This window comes from Xiphias gladius, chromosome 19, assembly GCF_016859285.1.
Source record: "Xiphias gladius isolate SHS-SW01 ecotype Sanya breed wild chromosome 19, ASM1685928v1, whole genome shotgun sequence".
NCBI lineage: Eukaryota > Metazoa > Chordata > Actinopteri > Istiophoriformes > Xiphiidae > Xiphias > Xiphias gladius.
The window spans coordinates 27,027,366-27,043,098 of record NC_053418.1 but is presented as its reverse complement, the minus strand read 5'-3'; the positions used below and the strand labels follow the sequence as shown (position 1 = coordinate 27,043,098).

Sequence of the window (15,733 nt, the reverse complement as noted above, 5' to 3'; positions counted from 1 at the left end):
ACTGTATTTTAATCTGGAACAGAAGCGCATGATGTCAGAGTCTGAGATATCCAAGGGGAGGAACTAATTCATAAAATAATCCTATGCTGTAGATAAACTGTGGTCTATTTCTTGTTCATTAAAGGGATTAATGGCTGCAGTGATGTCATGTGATGACATGAAACTACAGTCGTTCAGTTTGAGATTATCTTAAAGGACTCTTGTTTGTTTAGATGTGGATGCCCCTCAGGATCTGGCTGCCAGTAACATCCAGACAGAGAACTGCATGCTGACCTGGAAGCCGCCTCGCGCTGACATCACCGGATACATTCTCAGCTTCGAGTCTGCCGATGGCACCATCCGGGTGAGTAGAAACCAGGAATCCACTGATCTAGCTGGTCTAACTGGTCAGCGGTACATTCAATATATGACAAACATGAAGAAAAAAATGTTTGAACATATTTCTCCCATCAGGAGGTGGTCCTGAGTCCCACTGCTGTATCATACAACATGGCTCCGCTCAGTGCCTCCACAGAGTACTCAGTCAAGCTGCAGGCCATTGCTGGTCCCAAGAGAAGCAGAGTCATCACTACTGTCTTCACCACCAGTGAGTAGATTCATAAACAGGTTTCACCCCTGGTGGTCTGTATGTCTGTAGTATCAAAATATCAAACATACAGTTTTTCTGCCATCATCAGCAGTGTATTTTTTTTTATTACTATCAGTAATGCAGTGTGAGGACAAATGCACCTATTTTATTTTTATAAATCCAGAATTATGTAATAATCCACTGAAAACAAGATTAGCAGACTATATAGTGAGGCTACGTAGCAGTTGCTAAACTGTGGCTGCTGTGCAGCTGACTGATGCCTTGTACCTTAATAGACAAAAAAGTACCCCAAGAACCAGCTCAGACTTTAAACATCCAGAGTTAAAGCTATAAGTAAACCTTTGGCAGCGTACTTGTTAAAAAACCTGTTCTATCCCATATATTACCCACTATTCCTTGTTACACAGTCTGTCCGGTCCGCTTTATCCTTCTTTTGCGTGTGTGTGCATAGCTGGCGTGCTGTACAGACACCCCAAGGACTGCTCCCAGGCCCTGCTGAATGGTGACACCTCATCAGGCCTCTACACCATCTATCTGGGAGGAGATGAGAGCCAGCCCCTCCAGGTCTATTGTGAAATGAGCACCGATGGTGGCGGATGGATCGTAAGTCACCAGTTAACGGGGCCATATATGCTCAATACGTGTCAATATTTAAAATTGCATTAATCAATGTTTCTACTAACAGTGGGTCAAATGACTATGTCTAATGAAAAAGCGTTCACTCAGAGTGACAGACCTTCAGAGAATTATCACCCAAACCTACAGTTCTCCTGAGGTCTATGGAGCATTTTAGCATCTCTCAGCTCATTTGTTTTGGTCTGTAGCCCACAACTTTACTGTTTTAGTTCAGTCTCACAGCTGTCATTAACCTCGTTTCCAGTCACAGCAGGCAGCTGTTTTCAGCAAAAAAAAGCTCTGATATTCACACTGTACATGTCCTGCTCTGCACCAAACAGCAGACAGACACAATCAGAGACTAGCTGGTGAACATAGTGGAGCATTCAGAAGCTAAAGTGATAGACACAGGATTTGGTGGACTTATGTTTGTTGGACGGCCAGAAGCCTAATCTAAAATGAATACTGCTCTGTATCTACTGGGTGTGTTACAAGACAATTGTTTACTACTATTGTCTGCCACAAAAATAAGGCTTTAATACAGTTTGTCAGTGTTATGTTTTGTTCCATTGCACCCACGGCTAGAAAAAATAAATGAATGCAGCTTTAATATTGGTTAAGAAGGAATTCATTGAGAATTAATTGTAAATTTCCCTGTAGGGATCATTTACATTTTTGTGATTCTGATTTGGAATGCTGAGATTAGGGTTTATTTCTCTGGCTGAGTCAAGTCTGCTTCTTCTCTGTGCCAGTTCAGTTTAGATGAACTTGTATTTTGGTCAAAACAAATCCAGAATATTTTCAGGATTCTTTGGCTTCTTAGAAAATCTCATTTTATTTGAAAACCCATATGTAAAGATTGCACTTGTAAATCTGTTTCACATACAGCTAATTAGCAGTGCAAATGTCCGGGGAACAGCAGAATCTCAATTTATTCATCTATTGACTGTTTTTTTTCTTTGCAGGTTTTCCTCCGACGCCAGAGTGGTAAACTGGAGTTTTTCCGCAACTGGAAGAATTACACAGCTGGCTTCGGTGACATGAATGATGAATTCTGGCTGGGTAATTTCTGTCAAACATCAGAGCACGACACAGTATTGCACAATACATAAGGATATGGTGATTTACACAAAATGAACAGCATTCGGTGTTTTCTGTGTCATTTATTGCTGATATGATGTATTCTGTTTGATTATATATTCATTTCAAGATGTATAAAGACAGCCCAATTGACTTACTGTGCAAAACGATCTACATTAATTGCAACATTTATAATAGTTGTGACCATGAAATTCTGTAACCAGAGTTATCGACCATCAAATATTATTTAGTCTTATTAATGATATGTTTCTGTTATCTAAATGTAAAATAATGTATTATCATGTTATATATGAAAATTGTTTATCAATTTTTTGTCATTAATATTGGTCCAGTTTATATATAATATCCTCTCTCACTCAGGTCTGTCCAACCTACATAAGATCACAGCTGGAGGTCAATACGAGTTACGAGTTGACCTGAGAGACAAGGGAGAAACAGCCTACGCTCAGTATGACAAGTTCTCTGTCTCTGAACCTCGAACCCGCTACAAAGTCCACGTAGGAGGATACAGTGGAACAGCAGGTAAAGCTGACTTCTGTAGCCTGCAGCCAAACGTGTACAACACAGTGCTTTAGTTCATCTCTCAATACTTTCAGAACCTGTCCGTGGCTCTCAGCCCCAAGACCACTGGCTTCTACTGATTTTCCTACATTTTTTAAAGCTGCTCACAAGTATATAATTTTTTAAAAATATATATTTGTGTTTTTAAAAAAGGCTCAGTAATTTTCTGGAACAGCTGCTCTCTATAGTTTTTATCAAAAGTTCTTTGAACAGGAGGAAATTAGTGCATTTGTTTCGGGACTATTTTTAGCGGTAAGTTCATCCACATTTGTTGCTCTAGTGAGTATTAACCAGCAGCAAGACAGTGTTTGTGGGAATGATTCAAAGCAAAGTGTGTGTGTTCATGATAATTTAGGAACATGTCACCCAGTGCAACAGTGTTGCTCACTGATGGGGTTTTAATAGTTTTTAGACAACAATGGAGCTCTATGGCACAGAGGAATAAGTTGGCGGTTTATTAGGTACACCTGCATTATACAGAGAAGTGTTTCGGATACTTAGCCTACCCTCACTGATATAAACGGGGCAGACGACAAAAAAATAGAGACACCTGTCAATTTAACACAATACAAGTCAACAGCACCACAAACTTCAGCCTCGAAAATGATCGATCAGTTGAGTCAACACCTCTCTAAAGCAGTTTCAACAAGTACTGAACAATAGAACCTGCATGAAGGAGGATTTATTGCAGAACTGTTGTGTTAGACTGCATCAGAAAATATTAAAGAATATGAAAAATATAGAATATCGCTAGCATTATCCTTTAAAGATCTCAAGCAATTAGGTTTAGATTCTTTCAGTGGCCAACAGGAATTAAGGCAAACTCCAAGAGGCACATGCACTTTCCCCCTTTCAGTGAACTGTTGCTCTACTGAAGTGACGACAACTCTAGACCTGGGATAGCAGAACTCCAAAAACAGAAAGAAATTTCCAGTGTCCATCAGTGCGCCACAAGAGTTGTTTGTCTTCCTTTTATAGAGAATAAGCAATATTCCCCAAGTGTATTTAGGGAATATGAACTTTTATTACCACAATGACGAATAATATACAAACAACACATTTCCTGAACTGGATAAAAGCCTAAATTGTATAATGACATTTGAATAAATTCTGTGCACAAACGTCAAATGTGTAAAACACTGGGATTAAATTATGATTTTATTATTCAAAAAAGAGACATACATACTGTATAGTTGTTGTGTCTCTCAGTTTACATTTGGTGACAGGCTCCCTCAAGCTTACCTTCGACTACCATGTAATATGTTAGGGTTCATTAGTGATAAACTGTGTTGAGGTTTTCTGCATATATTTGAACGGTGTACAGAATTTGTTTTAAAGGATTCAGAGTGGAATTTGATGCCATGTTGCAATGTGTGTTCGCCGAAAAGGAAACATACATTGCACAAATAGGAAAATAAAATGGTAAACTGAAGCCAAAGTATTAAGATTTTCTGTGTATTTTTAGTGCTGCTATTTTAGTTAATAAATTCTTAATATTAGTTCTCTATACTTTTTCTAGAATTACTCTTTTGTGTCCAGTTTGTCCACTTCTTTCCGGTTTTATAGTATCTGCGTCAAATTTATTTTGAATTTCTAATTATTTAGATTACTCTTCAGTACAAATTTTCATATACAGGTAACAGTATTAGAATTTTACAACTTTTTTACCATATTATTGTCATTAAAAAATTAAAAATTGACAAGATTGAATCAGATAATTTTCAAACACACTGGATTAATACTGTATCTCTTTTGCACCTATAATGGCCATGTAATGCAGGAACACAGTCTGTACATAATGTGTTGTTGCAGTGTTCATCCACTACATAAATGTAACAGTTGACCTGTTCCTAACAGAAACTGTACCACAGTTCATTTAGTTGACTCTCTCTGTGTTGTGTGTCTTTGTAGGTGACTCTATGACTTACCACCACGGTCGTCCATTCTCCACTTATGACCACGACAATGACATTGCTGTCACCAACTGTGCCCTGTCCTATAAGGGAGCCTTCTGGTATAAGAACTGTCACCGTGTCAATCTCATGGGACGATATGGAGATAACAGTCACAGCAAGGTACACTATTGCCGTGTAAAACAAAACTCATCGTGCAGTTACTGAATTTTTCTAAACTAGCAGGTAATTCTTAAACCATGGCACCCGAGAGGCTTCTGTAGGTCACTGAGGGTCCTTAAGGGGTTACATTAGTCTTAGAGATGATGGTGTTCCAGGATTCCTGAAGTCTTTTCAGCTGCGTTTGAGGGGGTTCCAGGGTTCCCTAATGGGGTCTCATTGGTCTTTGCTAGGAAATATCCCTGTGATGAACCGTCATACTCCCTTGATTTACTCTGGTCAAGATACAGTGTGTATTCAGCACAACATCAAAACTTACAACAAAGGTCATGTCATTAAAACAGAATCTTACAAAAATTGTGTCACTGGCCAGCTCAGTAGCCCTAGGAGTTCTCTCCAATGCCAAACATTCAGTGCCAATGCAGGAAGCAGTGTGCCCCTTGTGTAGCGAGGAGTGTGGAGGACAAGGTCTGTAGTATGTCTGACTTTCATACAGGAGATGTATGTTCACAGACCCGCGATTAAAGTTTTTTTTTTTTTAAATTATAATCCCAGTGTCTTCCTAACGTAAATCGAGTGTTTTACTTCTCTGACCCTGTGTCAGGGGGCATAGGCTCAGTAGCTGCACTGTAGCTGACATTAGCCTTCTCAGAAAAAGTTGCTACGGAGATGAAATGTTAAAACAACCATTCTGATTGGTCAGCTAGAGCCGCTTGTGTTTTCTTGTTCAAGTTTCAAATGTCTGTTTAAACTGCTCATAGTGACAAGGATGTACGTTTGGTTTCAGAGGTAGGGAGGACACACACACACACACACACACACACACACACACACACACACACACACACACACACACACACACACACACACACACACACACACACACACACACACACACAGTGGGGTCCAAGAGTCTGAGACCACTTTCCAATTCAAGTGAATGTTTAAATTTTCAGAGAGAAGAAAATCAACCTGTAATATAAGTAAGGAGAGTATGCCTCCCTCATCCTTTGTAGAAATGATGCCCTTGCATAGTGAAGACAGCAAGAAGCGAGTTTAAAGAAGGCTTAATTATCTTCTCTTTTTCAGCAGCACACATGTCAGCCAGCTCCTCTGCGAGCTTTCTGCTCAACGCAATTATCTCTCTCTATCACAGATAGAGCAAAACTACGGCGATAGCAAGGGAGTGGTCTCCTATTCATTAATGAGACAAGGTGAAAATGTTACCAGGATGTGACTCCAGTTATATAACACTATGCGTAGCCCACTGTCGCTCTGTATCACAAAGTGAATGAATTTATGTACATACAGTTACTGTGGGAAGATAATTAAAACACGATACGGCTCAATCTTGTACGATACATCTGTCTAGTGTTGTGGTGGTGCTATCAACGGGAGAAATAGAATGCTGAACTAAAAATCAAAACCTACACTGTAGGTATCTATGATGAACCTGCCTTTAACCCCTTGTGTCTAGTATAAATCCATCTAATTGATACCTTAAATATTGTTTATTTGTCATAACCACATCTTTCCTTTTACTTCAATCCTACTGTAGTTTCCATGTGAAGAGATTATGGAAAGCAAGAATTCTAAAAACATTTGTACTGAACACAGTTTGGGCTTTCCAGTATTGTCCATTGCTTTTGCTGTAATATGAGTCTGTGACAGGGACACAGTTAAAGACCTCCACTTTACTTCTCCTTCACCGCCTGTTTTGACCAACATTATTTGTCCATCTCCTCTTCTCCAGGGTGTAAACTGGTTCCACTGGAAAGGCCACGAGCACTCAATCGAGTTTGCTGAGATGAAGATCAGGCCTTCCAACTTCAGAAACCTGGAGGGAAGGAGGAAACGATCATAAATGATCTTGAAAGCTCCACCACCACCACCACTAACAACAACACTGCTACTACTCTGTCTGGACTCCCCATAAACAGCCTCAACTTCCACATCCAGCCACCCAGCAGCGACCAAAGCCACTGCCAAGAGCCTCCACATAAAACCTTCCTCCCTCCTATTTGCTCAGAGATCAGCCTTGACATAATCCCCTTCCCCTGTGATACGGCTGTGGAAATGCTGCCAGTGCTAAGATCAATGTGCATGTTACAAACTGGTATTAAAATCAAGCCCACACAGATTCTACTCACGCACCAAAGAGAGCAAAAACAACTCCATCTCACCTGATTCTGATCCTTTCTCTCGTGTTGCAGCATTTGTGGGGAGGCGTGAATGCAGCTTGGGCATTATGTTGTATACAGTTCCCTATCTCACATCCAAGCCATCTTTGGGGTATTACAGAAAGGACAGGCTGTTTATTGTACAATGTGGTCTTGTTTAGGTTTAGGGTCTCTTTGCTAAAACTGATAATACAGTGATAATTCAGATGGATTATCATTCTATTCCTTGTACATTACTGTACATGTATGCATCTGATTTAAACATTTGAAAAGGGATATTCCTTAGATAACACTACTCAGATGTCAGATATCTCCATCTAACTTGCCATTTGTTTGTCTTTGTGCGATTTCGCTTGTGTCAGTGTCACTTTATCCGCCCCAGGTTCCCTCACCTCCCTCAACAAAAGCCAACATCTGAAGGGATAGAGATGGAAATGTAGAAAAGAAAAAAACAATTTCAATGGAAAAGTATTTTACCAGCCACATCCCATGTCCATCTGGATGGCAATGTTTCCATTCATTATGTGAACCCCTGAAGGCATCATGCTACAACCACGGTATTGTGTTTTAAAACCTAAAGAACAGAGAAAAGAAAAGCTGACGTGTTTGGATTTGTTTTGTTTCTCTTAAGAATTTGAGGCAGGACCTATTATTAAGTATATGATTAAATACGGTAATTACATTGTTTTTTTCCTTCTTTATAACAAAATGTGAATACAGTACATACTGTATATGTGGAGCAAGAGAATGTTATGTGTTGTTAACACAAAAGATGCTAATGCTCAAAACATAAAAAAAAAGCCAATTCCAATTGAATTCCAGTAGACATAGTAAGATCTCTATGCTTATGTTGATGAAAATAGTGTTTGAACAGGCCAAAACTAGAAAACTAGTTACTGTTTCTACTCCCCAACACCAACAACCCCCCGCCCCCATCCCCTGCCAAGGCAGGATACTAAACCACTGACCCTCTAAAGAATGCCTGTGTAAATTAAATTTGTTTTTATTGTTTGGTTTGTTTATAACTGGGTGAACAACAGGTGTTTCTCTGTAAACTGTATTACAATAAACAGTTTGTTTAAAAGGAGGATGTTCAGGAGCTTTATTTTTTGACATCTGTGATACAGAAAAACTGATGAAAAGTCTTCCTCAGTAGATAGAGTTTGCTTAGTTGTCATGGAGATTATCCCAAGTTGCAATGAATCAGCAAGGTTTTAAGGTGCTGAATAGTACTGCTGATGCTGAGTAGGTACTAAGCAATCCCTCATTACCTCCTGATTATCTGACCGTAACCTAGTCTTTTCGTACCCCCTTTAATGAAGTGAACTAAAAAGTGGCTACCGAGGAGCAGTTAGTTCCTTAATAACAAAGCAGAGACAGTGGGATTCTCAAGTCTTGTAATCATCCTATCCAGAGCACATACATAGTCATATTCTGTAATTAATGTAATAATCAGAGTACATTATATACCAGTGCAATTACTCTGTCGCTGAAAGATTTGATCATGGAGCGGTGTGGAAATGCACTAGCTTAAAATATAAGCACTCTATTGAGCACTGCTTTTATATATATATATATATATATATATATATATATATATATATATATATATATATATATATATATATATGGTGGCAAAGAATACAGAGGAAAAATTACGAAAAAATTTCCTAATGTTGCCTCTGTACAGCAACACGATGGATTTGAAACGAAGCCATCAAGATATGATTGAAGTATAAACTTTCAGCTTTAATTCAAGTGGTTTAACAAAAATCAATACATTCTTCTTCTTCTTATTATTATTATTATTATAAATTGTTGTGTTGTATAAGTTCGCCACAGTCACCATCATTACATTTTGTGGGTTGCTTTTTTTTCATTATAGAAACCGACAGCTCTATTTGAAGTCCGTGTGTTATAAATATTTATAAAGCATTAATAGTAATGAGACACCGCGGACACCGAGTAGCCCTGTCTCTCTTGCCCGCCGAGCCTGTTTCTGTCGGATATCTGGGTCCTTGCCGTCTTTGGCGGATATCTATTTCCTGGTTCGCCCTGCTGGGAGTGGCCGCTGCCCCCACCGACATGAAGGCGGTGCTACTTCCTGGAATCTTCTTGTGTTATGTCGGACTTGTAACTCGTGAGAAAGGCCCCGCGCCAAAACGCGCTGGTGAAGTAAAGAAGAGTCTCGCTGGAGGCAATGAGGACAACCTACTCCTGGAGGTTAGTCAGGTTACTGACCGTTTCAGCTGTTCTCGTCCTGTCTGCCCAGCTCTTAGTGAGTAGCCTGAGCAAACATCTACCAAAGCCAAGCCCCCTTACTGTGGTGGAGGACAGGCTCCTGTCCCCTGAAACATACCAGTATATTCTCAACCAGCCCGCGGTATGCAGGGACAGAAGCCCCTTCCTGTTTTTTATGGTCCCAGTTGCCCCTGAGGAGGCTGCAGCAAGAGAGGCCATCAGGAACACATGGGGTGCTCCAGGTCAGGACACCCTCACTCTGTTCTATATGGGGCTCGTTGGGGGGGGGCAGGTGTCAAGCATCCAGGGCAAGCTGGAGGACGAGAGTAGGAAACATGCAGACATCATCCAGATGAACTTCCAGGACAGTTACCAGAATCTGACAATCAAGATCATGATGATGATGAACTGGCTGGCAACCTACTGCCCAAACGCCTCCTACGTCATGAAGGTGGACGCTGACATCTTTGTGAATGTGTTCTACCTCATCAGTTGGCTGAGGGGCTCTGCACGGCAGGGCTTCATCACAGGATCAGTGATAAGCGATGGCAGGCCGAGGAGGGACAGTAATAGCAAGTGGTATCTATCAGAGGAGGAGTACCCTGAAGACAGTTTCCCCCCATACGTGTCTGGAGCTGGGTATGTCTTCTCTGCAGACCTGGCCGGCAGGATCTCCTGGGCGTCCAGGTTCGTCCGGATGGTGTCTATGGAGGATGTCTATGTGGGGTTATGTCTGCGTGTGCTCGGTGTCCGGCCGGTGTATTCCCTCGGCCTGCTGACCCTCAGGAATCTGTTTGAAATAAGAAATCTAGAGTACAACAGGTGCACCTTTGCCAAACTCATCATTGTGAACGGGTTTAAGCCATCGAAGCTGCTGCATGTTTGGCAGGATTTCTCCAAAGGCCATAGCAGCTGCTGACAGTACAGTTTACCGAGTGCCTCACAGTTAAGACTAACATGGGAACTTGAAGCAAGGTTGAAAATAACGAAATAGTAGCCTGGTATAAAGGAAAGAAAGCCATTACATACACAGCCATGGGGTGGGGATGTTCAGGTTACAGGGTGATGGTGTATAGTAGTATTAGGAAACATTATTCAAATATTCAAATGAAACTAGCAGAGAATCACTCTCTAATCAAATCTTTAAACTTAAACTCTCTGGTTGCACCTTCTGTGATTCGATGACTTGCTGCGTGTCTTTCTTTTTATAATAGCTTTACTTCAAGATCTTTGTGGTCATATTCGGTTTACCATCCCGCAAGAGAAGCAACAGATCCTCACAACTGAGAAGCTGGAACTAGAGATTTCTGGCTCTAATTGAATGTCAGGCAATGTAACAAATAGGTCACTACAGAAAAAATTGGTCGACTCATCAATTAGGTGATTCACAAAAAAACCTAACCACGTTATCAATTATAAAAGTAGTTGTTAAGCCATTTAACAAGGAAATATGCTGAAAACATGCTGGTTGCAGCCTCTTAAATACAAGTATTTGCTGCCTTTGGAATTTGATAACATCATAAACTGACATTTTATAGACTAAACAATTAATCAAAAAAAAAAAAGAACAATCAACGAAGTAATCAGAAATGAAAATTAGCCAGTTATTTCCTCAAAGAATTGATTAATCATTTGGCCCAAAAAATGGCAGAGGACAGTGAAAAGTTACCATCACAGTTCACCAGAGTCCAAGGGGAGGTTTTCAGATGGCTTATTTTGCCTGAGCAGCAGTTCCGAATATGCGGGTTACAGTCGCATCAGTAACATCAAAGACCAGATAACCTCTCACTCTCTGCAGCTGAATACTGCTCTGAAATTCCTCTCCTGTTCCATGGTATAATATTTTGTGCAACTGTGAAGCACCTTGTGGCTCTGGTTTTGAAAGGTGCTATGGAAATGAATTTTGCTTAAATACACAATATAAAATACAATAAAAAATGCAGCAAATCAGCCAATTTAAATAGTCAAAATAAGTTGCTTTTTTTTTTTTGTTATTTGACAAAATTTAGAGTGAAAGTTATTGTTGGCTGCATTAAATGGGTGCCAGCCTGACTGCAGAGGAGGCAACACTCTTTTGGACCTATTTACTGCAGGCAATCAAGGTGCTTCAACTTCTTGATCCGAAATGCTGGAAAAGTCGCAAAAAGTCATATTTTAAGTAATGTACCACGGGTATGTCCTAGTGGAGGTGTGGAGAGGACATCATGTATCCTAGATTTTTATTTACACCAAAGACTGTTTTGTAAGTAGACCAATTTTACTTCCCTAGTACTTTTTCTTCAGTTTGTGCCTGATGGGTTAGAGCTCCATGTGTATAGTAGATTACCCGGAGCCACATTACCTAGCCAAATAATTTGTCAAGAAATAAAGAGATGAAAAAAATCAACTCACTATATTGCTGCTGAGAGCTCTGCATAATCTAAACCTTATAAAATAACCTGAGGCTTATTTTTTAGGTTACTGAGCCTATTTATTTACAGTGTGTGTCTTCGGACAGTGCCTATTTTTACATATGTTGTAGTTATGAAGGAGAACCAGCTGGTGGCAGTACGTGTTCACAGCTGACGTTACACTTCATAGTACAAATGTGAAATGCAGATAGACTATGACCTTTGACAGTGATAATTATAATTACAAGTAAGAAAAACTGCATTTAATCAAGTTTTTTTTTCAGTTCTTCCTCTGCTTGAAAGTATCAACAGATTGACACTGCTGACTGTGATATGCTGCGCACCAAAATGCCTCATAGATTTATATCTCATTTCTAGATATTGAAGCTCTATATTTTTTGCTGCATATTAAAGGGAAAATATATGGCATCCCATTACTTATGAATGTCTGCCAGTGAGTCTTTTCATTACAATCTATCATCTTAATTCAGTGTATTTTTTTCTGCCATGACATAGGATTTTTGCCATCACTGTTTTATTATGGCTACTATTGATTTGCTATTATCACTGCTGCTTAGTTCAAACATGCTTGAATAAATGCTGTTTCCATCCAGACTAAATAAAATTGGAATTGGAAAAATATTGAACACGTGTTTTTTTTTCATAAGGTTAATTCAAGATTTATTTTTATTTGTACTGTATTGGTTACATACACAATGATACACAGTACAGTGTGCATTGAAAAGCGTAGTGGTATAATAAAGAGAAACGGTTTCTGTCAGGTTGAAGGCAGAGGTAAACGTGCTTTCACATGCTTTGCGTTGCCATGGGGTGTCTGTTTGCATCATCTGTGCATCCTGCAAGATGCACAGGTTTTGTGTCCAGTGGTAGACTTCATCCAGCAGTCACTGGCAAGCTCAGGCCCAGGGACTGGCACATGAACACCACTGGCTTGTCTTTTGCAGGGGTCCTCTGAGTCTTCTGTGTCACACAGCACAGCTTTGCAGTGAGCTTCTCCGTGAAAGCCTTGTGGGTCATGCTGTCCTGTTGCATGAGTGAAGAATTCCGGCATTGGTTGCAGTAATGTCCAGGAAGTGTAGAAAGAGTTTGCTGTACCAATGCAAGGTTTTGTGCTGTGTTGTGTAATACTGCATCAGCTGGTCTAGTGGAGCGGACAGGCACTTCTTGTGTGTCCATCCACTTCACAAAGAGAAGAGGACCGTCCCTTATCCAGCTGTACATTCCTGGTGACGGCTTCGTCAGTGCATTGACTGCGTGGACAGTCCCTCCTGGACTCTCTGTATGTTCCACAAGCACCAAACTTACAAGCAAACATCCTTGAAAAGCTCTGGGCTTGTATAGAAATTTTCCATAAACACATGTTACCCAGACCCCAAATACCTTCTGTCAATCAGTGACATGACAGAGTCATAAGAGAGTCCCTTGCCTGTGGGGAAGTTGTCCACAGTATACTGGTTTGCTGGAGTCTGCCAGCACAAACAACTTGAGAGCCCACTTGGTTGGTTTGTCCCTAATGTACTGTGATGACAGGATGTCCTTTGCAAGGTATCATACATTGATCCACAGAAAGGCTTCTGCAGGGGTAGATATAATGTCTTACAGACATTCTGAATTGTGTACATGAGGGGTGTGCCCCTGAACAGTCTGTCATGCTTCATCAATCGGTCCTCATCTGAGTCATTCGTGTACATTCCAGGATAAGGTCCAATGTCTGTCCCTTTACGTCATCTGTAATGGGAAAAGGATGGAAAAGATGCTGTTTTTCCACAGGTAGTCAGTTATGTAATCCAGCTTGTTCATGGCCATGCAGAGTATCGGTCCAATCTTTCTGTAAAATTCAGCAACCCTAACATCCATCCATCTGTACTTTGTACTTCTGGTTGTGCTCCTGGCCGTTTGCTTGTTGGTGTTCCGGCAGAGGTATCCACAGCATCATCTGAAAAGAACAACTTGAAGAGGTCCAGAGGAGTGTGGCTGTCCCCTTTGCTCAGCTGCACGCCAGGCTCCCTTGCTGGAAGAATTTGCAGTGGTGGTGGAGCAGTATCGCCATCACTTTCTGTCTTCCATGACAGTGGTTGCTGATTGGACTAGCCTACACTATTGAGACTTATTGTCACAACCTCCATGAGCCCGATTTAGTTGGCTCCGATAAATATTACAATCAAATTTAGTATACACATTAAATAATTCATCAGCAAGAGGGCTACTCTGAACATTGTTGCATTACAAATAACAGAAGGGAGCAAAGACCGAGAAGGTAAATTGGAAAGAATGAACATTTTTAATTACACTAAATTTAGGCTAAGGGTAATGAGTTGACCTTGCTGGCTGCAATATGTGTCACATGACGCTGTTTTACAATCTGCTGCGCCGACGGAGAAGTTTTAGCCTTCTTCCCCTTTTGACCTAGTCTTGCTCAACAATGAACAAAGAAATTGCGGTTGAAGATATTTACAATTGTAAGTTATAGTCATGACCAATATTATTGTGTCACCATAGCTCACTAGGATCATGTTTGCAATTTAAAAAGAGTAACTATATTGCTAAATTTGAATTTTTATTCCACGACGAAGCATTTAATTAAGTAATGGTAAAACGTCCTCTGAATGACTTTTTACATTGGACAGACTGGGCTTGGCTAACATGCGTCTCACTCTCCTGTTAGTTTTGTTGTGGGACAATTTAAATCTTCATCATCTTCTGAGTGAAAATTACATGGTTTGGTCCTGGTTAATATCTGTAGAGCGGGAAAAATTACATTGCAAGGATAAATCAAAGGGCCATTAAAAAAATATCATGGGCAATGGTTACCTGTTTAAGACTCTGACTGCAGAGGCAATGTTTTTAGAGTTCCAAGCAGTGAAGCTATGGGAACCCTGTTGTTTTTGTTCTGATTCTTCTGTTTCTACTTATTTATTTTTTCTCTTCTAATAGTGTTCATGCAGAAAAACCATAAGACCTAGAAACATGAAACTTTATGACACAGTCCCAATTCCCCCTACTACTCAAGAAACAAAACATGAGTTGTTGTACCCATAGGTGGCGCTGTAACAATCTAATTTATTGTTTTGGCTCATATCTCAAGAACAGTGTGGCCTAGAGTGAAAATTCTTTCTTCCTTTCAATCTCTGAATTCATCTGCATCTCTGCTCCACTGGTCCTCTGCCCTTAAAATGTCAAATATTTCAAGTTTTTCCGGATTTTCTTAAAAACGTCTTTCGAGATCTCGTTAGAAACCACCAAGACCAATATTACAAAACTTAACCAAGATCATCTGCGGACTATGCTAATCTCACATATCGATTTTACAAGCCAATGAATCTTCATCAAAATGTCTAAGTACAGTAGATGTCTTATATCAATGCATTGTCTGAATAGGCCATTAGGAGGCACGTTAACTAAAAAATAACTAAAAATGTTTTTCATTGACAAATTATCAGAAAAAGTTCAAAGTTGGTACAGTGACTCATAGTTTTCTAAATTTTATCAAAATACTGCTTTGATAACTTAATCAATGTCCAATCAACGTGAAAATCGGTACGGATGTTATGCGCAAACGGCCTCAACGTGGTGCTACAACAAAGACGTTTATATTTAAGCCTGTATCTCAGAAATTACTTGACCGAAATTTAAAATTCCTTTCTGTCCTGCTTCCTACAACACACTTTTATCAATATGTATCATTAATATACATACATGCACAAATATTTTTGCATTTTAATGCCTTTTCACAATGTCTGAAATACCTAGTTTTATCAACTCGTCCAAGACTGTTTGTCAGATTCCTCTGGAATTCAGTGTAAATCATGTACAGACCATGCTTGCCAAAAGTTGTTCAAGAAAATTTGACATGACAAACCATTTTAAAGAAATACACAAATACATCATAATAGCGCTGCTAGATCTGAGAAAATTAGCTACCTCGCTGAAAAGAAATAATCAGTCAATACCAAACCTTGCATG

The 15,733-nt window shown here is 39.9% G+C and overlaps 2 protein-coding genes across 3 annotated transcripts in view; both read left to right on the top strand.

The window, feature by feature from the left end:
• The window catches only part of tnc (tenascin C), a 40,815-nt gene extending 34,013 nt beyond the window's left edge, over positions 1 to 6,802 (top strand). For both annotated transcript variants that reach the window (XM_040155619.1, XM_040155618.1), the window contains 7 exons: positions 213 to 343; positions 454 to 586; positions 1,041 to 1,192; positions 2,170 to 2,266; positions 2,666 to 2,827; positions 4,778 to 4,941; positions 6,692 to 6,802. In XM_040155619.1, coding sequence (XP_040011553.1) covers positions 213 to 343; positions 454 to 586; positions 1,041 to 1,192; positions 2,170 to 2,266; positions 2,666 to 2,827; positions 4,778 to 4,941; positions 6,692 to 6,802 — 950 coding nt within the window. The remainder of the gene's footprint in view (positions 1 to 212; positions 344 to 453; positions 587 to 1,040; positions 1,193 to 2,169; positions 2,267 to 2,665; positions 2,828 to 4,777; positions 4,942 to 6,691) is intronic.
• A 2,407-nt stretch (positions 6,803 to 9,209) lies between these two features.
• Positions 9,210 to 12,357, top strand: b3galt8 (beta-1,3-galactosyltransferase 8). The gene has a single exon (XM_040154233.1). The coding sequence runs from the start codon at positions 9,319 to 9,321 to the stop codon at positions 10,276 to 10,278; it is 960 nt and encodes a 319-aa protein (XP_040010167.1). The 5' UTR covers positions 9,210 to 9,318; the 3' UTR covers positions 10,279 to 12,357.
• The last annotated feature ends 3,376 nt before the right edge of the window (positions 12,358 to 15,733 follow it).

Excerpts from the sequence above, each read along its gene's own strand:
- b3galt8 (XM_040154233.1), top strand. The coding sequence starts at position 9,319 with ATGAGGACAACCTACTCCTGGAGGTTAGTCAGGTTACTGACCGTTTCA.